Raw genomic sequence first — 10,000 nt, 5'->3', positions numbered from 1 at the left:
TCATTTTTTTGATGTCTTCACTATTCCACAATGTAGAAAATAGTAAAAATAAAGAAAACAACAAACGAGTAGGTGTGTCCAAACTTTTGACTGGTACTGTACGTACACACACACTCAATATTCTTCACACAGTTGGGCATTCCTTCACTCTAGTACACAGCTGGGAGGTGATGCATATGTACACACACGGCTTCTCTCTGTGCTGCACGTGTTTTGTGTGTGTGTGTGTGTGTGTGTGTGTGTGTGTGTGTGTGTGTGTGTGTGTGTGTGTGTGTGTGTGTGTGTGTGTGTGTGTGTGTGTGTGTGTGTGTGTGTGTGTGTGTGTGTGTGTGTGTGTGTGGGCAGCCTGCCTCTCCTGCCAGAATGTGTTAATCCGCTTGACTGCAGATCCCAATCAGGGGCGAGGGAAGGCAAAACGAGGGAGAATGAGCTCTGAAGGAGGAAGGAGATGAATAGCCATGGAGAGGAAAGAGGAAGAAGAGGGAATGCCTTTTTTCTTAAACAGCTCAAAGAGAAAGATCTTACCACAGCCTGGCTTAAAGACTTTGTCACTTCCCCGATTCAAGGTCACGGTGAGAGGAGCTCCTCACGACACACGCCACAACATAACTTGACAAGATTCCCTCTAAGTAATTGATTCCAATTAGAACATATAATTGCCCATCACTTTCCAATATGGTGGCTTCGGAACTGTCCTATCATAACGCTGATGGTTCCCTAGGAGGCGGGCCTCCCTCTGTTGCCCTGGCGATGCTCCCTACCTCGGGACTAATCCCATTTTGCCATGTCAACCAAATTCCTGGGACGTCCCCTAAGACCTGTCGTATCCCAATATCCTGATCAAGGCAGGGCAGGACAGGGTCAATGGGGCCTTCTCCTTATCACGTGGCACCATGATCGCCATGGAGATGGTAATTGGTTTAATGATGATGCACCAGGGTGTGATGGTAAATGGCATCAAATCAGATTCAGTTTTTTGTTTTTGTTTAACAGGCACTTAGTCTGCATCATGTTTGTTGTTGTTACTGCCAGGAACATTAATGTAGCAGGGTTGATTATTTAAGAGAAAATGAAAACCACATTTATTTTTTCATCATGGCAAGCTAAAAAATAGTTTGATTTGATGCCGGAGTTAAAATGAATCTCAATATTTTAAAGAGCTTATGCAGCATTATGCCGATTTTTAGACTGTTAAATGCAACAGGATGTGATTGCAGACAGATCATATGGTCCTCCTCATATGTATACGTACACTGTCATCCTATGAGCTGCTATCTGACATCTGACACCCGGCAGATTCCAGACCATCCATATCCAATGAGGGCATGGTCCGCTACCTCTGTACTCTGTGAGGAAGCAAGCCATCGGCCCCTCCTGAGATGGTGTGATAGAGGGGATCCATTAACCACATGTATAAGTAATAACACCCACTGCTGGCTATTGTGGTAATGGTGGAAGACATTCTTCAGGGATGTGCTACTGTCGAATGAATGGGGAGGATAAAGCCGGACAGAGCCGCTATGGCCACTCAGTTTCCCCGATGCAGCCACGTTAGTGATGTGTTATTTGGCAGCCCAGTAGCGTAGTAAGCAGAGGCTTTAGTTGTGCTCTATCAGGATGCCCTGGGGGGCTCCATGTACCTGAATGCGGACAACTGCAAATGGGACGTGACATTACATTCTGCCTTTGTGGACAAGGGCCCCAGCCCGTACTGTTCACCACATACTTCCATTCCAAAGAGGGAGAGGAGGTAGAAAAGGAGAGATGAATGGCATTTTGAGAGCAAAAAATAGGATGGGAAGCTGTGGGAATAGGTCAACAGAGGAAGAGGGAGAGCAGGTAAAAATAAGACGGGTGAGGAGAGAGATGGATAGACAGGAGATGGAGGAAAGTGAAGGCCGGATAAGAGGACTAAGGAGAGCAGCATAGTAAACATGTGGGAGAATAGGAGGTTGAAGTGAGAGGACTGTATGGATTGATTATGAGATCCTGAGAGAGAGAAATTAATATAAATGGATAGAGTGGAAGGGAAGAGGGTGAAAGGTGAAGGAAAGCGAGAGATACAGCAGGAGAGAGAGACAAGGACCAAGTGACCACGAGAGAGTGAGGGAGAGCAGGAGAGAGGGGCAGGGAAAGAGAGAGTGAGGGAGAGCAGGAGAGAGGATGAGAGTGCCAGTGGGGGAGGGGCAGGGAAGCTCATAGCCCAGCCAGTCACTGCGTGCTGCTCTACAGGGGAATCTTACCTTGGCAACATAATAGAGGGCAGCACTTGAAAGATTGTGCCAGTGGGGGAGAGGTGCGGAGGGACCGGTGAACAGATGGAGCTGACTGAGACGAGCTGATCAGCTGACGTGTGTGTGTGTGTGTGTGTGTGCGTGCGTGCGCGTGCGTGCGTCATTATATAGGACTGCCAGGTCCTATTGTCAGGGCAGTTTTGTATGTAGCGATTTTTGTTATGTTGACAGTCGGCTGCATATGTCCATGACTAACACGTCCCCCGCACAGACTTTTGTCACATGTTGTCATTGTTCGTTTTTAGCTTTTTAGGTCAGCACAGACGAACACGGATCATGTTTTCCATGAACAGTGCAGAATAAACAGTATGGTGGCTGAACAGTGTCAGGAAGTGCTAGTGTCTAATTTGATCAGTGCACTGATTTTGAATTGATATGCCTCAACAGAGAAATAGGGTACTGATGGAAGAATCATCTCTATGTGGGTGGAATTTGGAATGTATTTCATAATGTGTGTAATAAAATGGATATAATATATCCTATATATTTTGGATATCATACTTTACATTATGGATAAAAGTATTGGCATCACATTTAAAGTGAATTTGATCTGTATTGGGGGGTTTAGCTCAGTAAACCTGGATTTAACTTCACAGTTGGGTAGCTAATGACTGCGTTCGTCTTTTTACGTCTTTTATTCTCTCTGCCTCTCAGCTTGGCATTGAATTTCATGGTATTGAGTCATCCTCACTACACAGAGAACAGTGATCGTCCCTAGTGGGTGTCCTAGAGAACATCCACTTATCTACTAATCAAATCTCCCATCAGGCAGCACTCACTGTATGGCGGATAATACAGTCATCTCTCTGCCACACAGTACTGTAGATACCCATTTATTTATGTTGCTTAACTTAAAAACACATTCCCCTTTTCCATATAGAATACAACTGAATAGTACATCTGTCGTGTTGAAGAATTTGCCACACTCTAGGCTAGAATTCATTTTGCTAGTGTCGGAATCTGGTTTGCTGTTTGGTCCAGATCCCACTGGCAAAGCTACTTACAGTAAAGCTTGTTTCCAGAATAATGCCAAAACAAGACCCTTTCCACTGTGCATTAGAGCTGAAATGGCCTGACTTCTTTAGCTCTGTGGCTGGTGGTGTGCTTCCGTTTCACCCCCTACCCTTTACCTTTGCTCAATGGCTTTTGTTGGCGTGACGCTTCACATCAATTTAGAGGTGCACGAATATCCGAGCTGACAGATGAAAAACACGATGATGTGCCCTTAAACAAGGCACTTAACTCCAGGAGCGCCATACTATTACGGCTGACCCTACATCTAATCCGGTGTATGTGACAATAAAATATATACAGTACTAGTCAAAAGTTTGGACACACCTACTCATTCCAGGGTTTTTCTCTATTTTTACTATTTTCTACAATGTAGAATAATAGTGAAGATGTCAAAACTATGAAATAACATACCAAAAAAGTGTTAAACAAATGAAAATATATTTTAGATTTTAGATTCTTCAAAGTAGCCACTCTTTGCACACTCTTGGCATTCTCTAAACCAGCTTCATGAGGTAGTCACCTGGAATGCTTTTCCCACAGTCTTGAAGGAGTTCCCAAACATGCTGAGCATTTGTTTTCCTTCACTCTGAGGTCCCCAAACCATCTCAATTGGGTTGAGGTCGGGTGATTGTGGAGGCCAGGTCATCTGATGCAGCTCTCGATCACTCTGCGTCTTGGTCAAGTAGCCCTTATATAGCCTGGAGGTGTGTTTTGGGTCATTGTCCTGTTGAAAAACAAATGATAGTCCCGCTAAGCACAAACCAGATGGGATGGCGTAACACTGCAGAATGCTGTGGTAGTCATCCGTTCACCTACTCTGTGTCTCACAAAGACACCAAAAATCTCCAATTTGGACTCATCAGACCAAAAGGACAGACTTCCACTTGTCTAATGTCCATTGCTCGTGTTTCTTGTCCCAAGCAAGTCTCTTCTTATTATTGGTGTCCTTTAGTAGTGGTTTCTTTGCAGAAATTCTTCCATGAACGGCCAGCTCTGATGTGATGCTGATGTGATGTGTTACTTGAACACTGTGAAGCATTTATTTGGGCTGCAATCTGACGTGCAGTTAATTGCCGATTTCTGAGGCTGGTAAATGCTAATGAACTTGTCCTCTGCTGCAGAGGTAACTCTTGGTCTTCCTTCCTCTGGCGGTCCTCATGAGAGCCAGTTTCATCAGAGCGCTTGATGTTTTTTGCGACAAATAGCCCTATCTTCCCACAAAACACACACAAATCACCAGTCTCAACGTCAACAGTGAAGAGGCGACTCCGGGATGCTGGCCTTCTAGGCAGAGTTACTCTGTCCAGTGTCTGTGTTCTTTTTCCCATCTTAATCTTTTCTTTTCAGTCAGTTGCTTTTTTTTTGCAACTCTGCCTAGAAGGCCAGCATCCCGGAGTCACCTCTTCACTGTTGACATTGAGACTGGTGTTTTTAATGAAGCTGCCAGTTGAGGACTTGTGAGGTGTCTGTTTCTCAAACTAGACTGTCTAATGTACTTGTCCTCTTGCTCAGTTATGCACCGGGGCCTCCCACTCCTCTTTCTATTCTGGTTAGAGCCAGTTTGGGCTGTTCTGTGAAAGGAGTAATACACAGTATTATCTTAGGTCAGTTAGGATCACCACTTTATTTTAAGAATGTGAAATGTCAGAATAATAGTAGAGAATGATTTATTTCAGCTTTTATTTCTTTCATTACATTCCCAGAGGGTCAGAAGTTTACATACACTCAATTAGTATTTGGTAGCTTTGCCTTTTTAAATTGTTTAATTTGGGTCAAAAGTTTCAGGTAGCCTTCCACAACCTCCCCAATTTTGGCCCATTCCTACTGACAGAGCTGGTGTGTAACTGAGTCAGGTTTGTAGGCCTCTTTCAGTTCTGTCCACATATTTTCTATAGGATTGAGGTCAGGGCTTTGGCCACTCCAATACCTTGACTTTGAAAGAAGCCATTTTGCCAAAACTTTGCTTGCAAGTTTGATTGGAGTCATTGTTCATTTGGAAGACCATTTGCAACCAAGCTTTAACTTCCTGACTGATGTCTTGAATGTTGCTTTAATATATCCACATAATTTTTCTACCTCATTATGCCATCTATTTTATGAAGTGCACCAGTCCCTCCTACAGCAAAGCACCCCTACAACATGATGCTGCCACCCCCATGCTTCACAGTTGGGATGGTGTTCTTCGGCTTGCAAGCCCCCCTCCTTTTTCCTCCAAACATAGCGATGGTCATTATGGCCAAACAGTTCTATTTTCGTTTCATCAGACCAGAGGACATTTCTCCAAAAAGTACGATCTTTGTCCCCATGTGCAGTTGCAAATCGTAGTTTTTTATGGCGGTTTTGGAGCCGTGTCTTCTTCCTTGCTGAGCGTCCTTTCAGGTTATGTCAATATAGGACTTGTTTTACTGTGGATATAGATACTTTTGTACCTGTTTCCTCCAGCATCTTCACAAGGTCCTTTACTGTTGTTCTGTGATTGATTTGCACTTTTCGCACCAAAGTACGTTCATCTATAGGAGACAGAACGCGTCTTCTTCCTGAGCAGTATGATGGCTGCGTGGTCCCATGGTGTTTATACTTGCGTACTATTGTTTGTACAGGTGAACGTGGTACCTTCAGGCATTTGGAAATTGCTCCCAAGGATGAACCGGACTTGTGGAGGTCTACAATACTTTTTGAGGTCTTGGCTAATTTATTTTGATTTCCCATGATGTCAAGCAAAGAGGCACTGAGTTTGAAGGTAGGCCTTGAAATACATCCACGGGTACACCTCCAATTGACTCAAATGATGTCAATTAGCCTATCAGAAGCTTCTAAAGCCATGAAATCATTTTCTGGAATTTTCCAAGCTGTTTAAATGCACAGTCAATTTAGTCTATGTCAACTTCTGACCCACTGGAATTGTGATACAGTGGAAATAATCTGTCTGTAAACAATTTTTGGAAAAATGACTTGTGTCATGCACAAAGTAGATGTTCTAACTGACTTTCCAAAACTATAGTTTATTAACAAGAAATTTGTGGAGTGGTTGAAAAACGAGTTTTAATGACTCCAACCTAAGTGTATGTAAACTTCTGACTTCAACTGTATAAATATATATATATAAGAACGTTTTGTTATAAATTGTTAGTCATTGTCCAGTAATAATGCCTTATTTCAGACATCTTTGTTGATTTGTGTAGAGTAGACCTTTGAAGGTGGTTAGCTTCGAAACGATGGTCATAGGTGCTGACCTTCCTGGAATGGATCAACGTTCTATATTATCTGAGGCTCAGAATCATGTTACTGGTCTTGTTCGAATGCCATCGCTGTTCTTTTCTTTATCATTATTAGAATTTAAATGGTGGTACAGTCTGGATGATTGGTGTTGTCGACATAATTGTGTGTGAAAATGAAATGTTTTCCTCCTTCCTCTGCTTCTTCTTCCTCTAACCGCTTCAGACGTTGCGAAAGAAAGGCTTTAATGGTTGCAACAGCCCTGAGCCGGACGGAGACGACTCCATCGACCAAAGCCCGTTAAACGACGACAAGTACCGCAAGAACGAGGACCTGGATATCCTGTTCAAGCGCTATGGCGTGAGTACCATCGTCCTCTCGTCACGTTCTCTAACCTCCCTCTCTCTCTCTCTCTCTCTCTGTTGTGGGAACAAACGGACCAAGGCTCTGAACAAGAAAGAGCACCGTGACTCAGAGAGCCCAGACCCTGAGGAGCCCTTCTCCCTCACCCCCCACACTGAGGAGAAATACAAAAAAATTGACGAGGAGTTTGATAAAATGATGCAGAGCTATAGGCTGTCAGTGAGTACCGTGAGCAGTACTGCAACTGCTGTGTTACCTGGACTGGATTTTACCCAGATCCGGTTTCAGACAGCAACCCAAATACTCACAGAGCACCCCCCCTCCCCCTCCATTTCTCACCCCCCTGATCGTGTGTGCCCGGGCAAGGGCAAGGAGGTTTGGGCGCGGAGCTCAACAGTCTGATTGAGTGGTCGCAGCCAACCATTTAGGAAGTAATCGTAAAGACTTCATAAACATGACATAACCGGTCTCAGGAGTCATTCATAATCTATTGGCAGATTTCATGAAGACTACATAAAAGTGCCATAGCAAACGGGGCATAACGCATTCAAAGCAATAGATCTCATTATGCGTTGTCACCCCTTTGTTAGAGTGAGAAGAATCGTACAAATTAATGCTTTTCAAGGGTGTTAGTTTTACAGATAAAGTGTGACCATCTAGGTTGGAAGGCCGTTCCTCATTTTCCAGGGTGTCAGTCAGACACTCTCCAGGGCTGCCTTATAATTGGCACGCTGCCACGGTTTATCGCCTCTTTTATTCCTCTCTCCGGTGCCAATTTTTTTATGATTCATTATTTTCCACCAGGGCTCAGTAATGTCATTAACGTCAGTTTAATGAGAAGCACTCAATTTACAACCAGGCTTCCTGTCTGATCTGGCCTCCCTATTGGTCACGAGGGATGGGACTTTGGCCCGAGTAGAACTCGATAGACAATGTGAAGGACTTTACTGCTCACAGGATGAGCTGAACTGGAGATATACATACCTATCCCTGATTTAAGCCCTGGTTTCTTAGAATGTATTATACAACAATGTACTACAATGTATTGCATAATCTGCATTATGTAGGATATTGTCACTAAAACAAAAAAAACAATGTTGATGGAAAGGTTTTGTTATCCAAAACTGATATTATCACACAACCAACCACTCAGTTACATTGAAGCAGCAGTTCAGCAAAAAAGTTGAATGTCTCTCTATCGAATCAATTCAGTAAATACCGCTCATTTAACCTAAGCCTTATCTCCAACACTTTGATGTTTGTGGTGAGCTGAAATGGCTCCTAAAAGCATTTCTGAGTAGAAAGAAGAAAAATAGAATTGAATCTGCTACCCCCTGGAGAGTGTAGCTCCCGCCCCAGTCGATTGGAAGCAAGCAAGCCCCCATCCCCCACCTTGCCCGGCACACCTTTCACAGGGCGCACTGTTGCAAACGGAAGCATACAGCACCAATCTCCCTCAACAGCATCATAATCCACCAACATAACAGTTAGGGGGCTGGGATATACACGCTTAATCCCACTCGTACTGCAATCCCCGGAGTCAAGTAGAAGGCCCTAGGGAGTTTAGGGAGGCTAGCTATACAGTCTACAGGCATGGACAGAATTATAAGGGAAGACTGGAACTTGCCAATTGGTGACACAGCTGATTTAGCTTTTCAGATTTAAGTGATGTTACTTGATATTGTTTGCAATGTTATGCGTTTCCTGTTGTTTTTTGAAATAGGCTGTCACTGTCAAATTTGTACTAAAAAGAGAGACAAATTTTGTTTATTTCTCCGTCTATTGAAGTTATTTTAGAAATGTTTAAAGCACTCGTTTTCCCTCCTGTATTCCAACAATACTAAGATTGAAGCTGAGCATTATTTTTGTATCACGATTCAATCTAATTGCATTTTACAGAGTATTCACTGGTGAGATCAACATTGTAGTCAAATGTCAAGGACCTTTAAAGGTCAACGGAACGTTGTTTGAATGTTGTTTTTGTGGTTTTAATCCATCACTGCTAACAAATAGGATGAGACATTTCCTAAAGTTGAAAGGGAACTTTCAAAGGCTTCTAGGACAAGAGGGAGGGAAGGAAAGTAGGACATGAGTTTAATTCATTCTGATAACCTCGCATCTAGGAAATACACCAATGTAGCGCTCCGCTGAGAAAAATAGGTTCATTTTTTGTTATGCCATTGGAGGCCTTGAGCTGCCTTCAACGAACCCACTTAGCCCGAGGAAAAGCTGAATGACTATTATTTATCCAATAGGATTCATTTTAGTGCCTTTGTAATGCCATGTACTTGACACAATGAATGAGCCACTCTACTCTAATATTAAGATTATGCCCACTGGCAGTTATCTGACCTAACGTAGCAATACCACTGAATAACTTGTTATCCAAGTGACATCTGACCAAATGGCACAGCACAGTTTAGTGTACATCAGTGTAGTATTCAACAGTATTTTAATGAGATAAGTGTATGTAGGGAGTGCTGTCCCAGTGCTGTATGCTCCACGTTTCTACACCTCTGCCCCCTCACACTAACCTCACCGCCATCCTTCCATCCCTCCACCCATCCATCTCTCCCTCCTCTCTGCCTGGCCAGTGTGCAGTGCTGTAACCTTCTGCCTTATATTGTAGACTACCTCCCCAGATTCCAGACCTAGCCACCAGCATGCCCAGTAGGTTTACCCATTTGGTCTTTCTCTGTCTTTCTCTTTATTTCTCTTTCGCTCTTCTTTTTCTCTCCCCTACCCTCTCTCGTGCTTTCTTTCTTTCTCTGCCTCTCTCTGTTTCTGGTGCTCTGGGATTTGAGACATCTCTATTATTGTGGAGTCCAAGGCAGATTGGTTTTGTCACCATAGTCCCCTGAACATTGTTGCCATATGCAGCATATTGAGGGAAGTTGTGTACGTGACATGACACCCTCACGGGTCTTATGGGTCGGAGGAGCTACAGCACTAGTGACAGCCAGGATGCCTTTCTATCTTTACGTTACCTAGCACTGTTGTTGATCGTCACTAGAACAGGATAATGCAGACACAGACTACTACTCAGTCTACTAAAATGCTATAAAGAAAGGAAAAGGACACACTCCGTCTCCCCACATTGACAAATGGTTTGT

At 43.5% G+C, this 10,000-nt stretch overlaps 1 protein-coding gene across 12 annotated transcripts in view; it reads left to right on the top strand.

Moving 5' to 3' along the window:
• The window catches only part of LOC123997740 (myocyte-specific enhancer factor 2D homolog), a 72,396-nt gene that overhangs the window by 40,778 nt on the left and 21,618 nt on the right, over nucleotides 1-10,000 (top strand). For 7 of the 12 annotated variants that reach the window (XM_046302256.1, XM_046302255.1, XM_046302259.1 and 4 more), the window contains exon 4: nucleotides 6,969-7,106. In XM_046302256.1, the coding sequence (XP_046158212.1) occupies nucleotides 6,969-7,106 (138 nt within the window). Of the gene's footprint in view, nucleotides 1-6,749; nucleotides 6,885-6,968; nucleotides 7,107-10,000 lie in introns of all 12 variants that reach the window. The other 5 variants (XM_046302261.1, XM_046302260.1, XM_046302254.1 and 2 more) reach the window with 1 other exon arrangement.

This window comes from Oncorhynchus gorbuscha, linkage group LG15 (genome assembly GCF_021184085.1).
Source record: "Oncorhynchus gorbuscha isolate QuinsamMale2020 ecotype Even-year linkage group LG15, OgorEven_v1.0, whole genome shotgun sequence".
Classification (NCBI taxonomy): Eukaryota; Metazoa; Chordata; class Actinopteri; order Salmoniformes; family Salmonidae; genus Oncorhynchus; species Oncorhynchus gorbuscha.
This window is presented reverse-complemented; position numbering and strand designations above follow the sequence as displayed.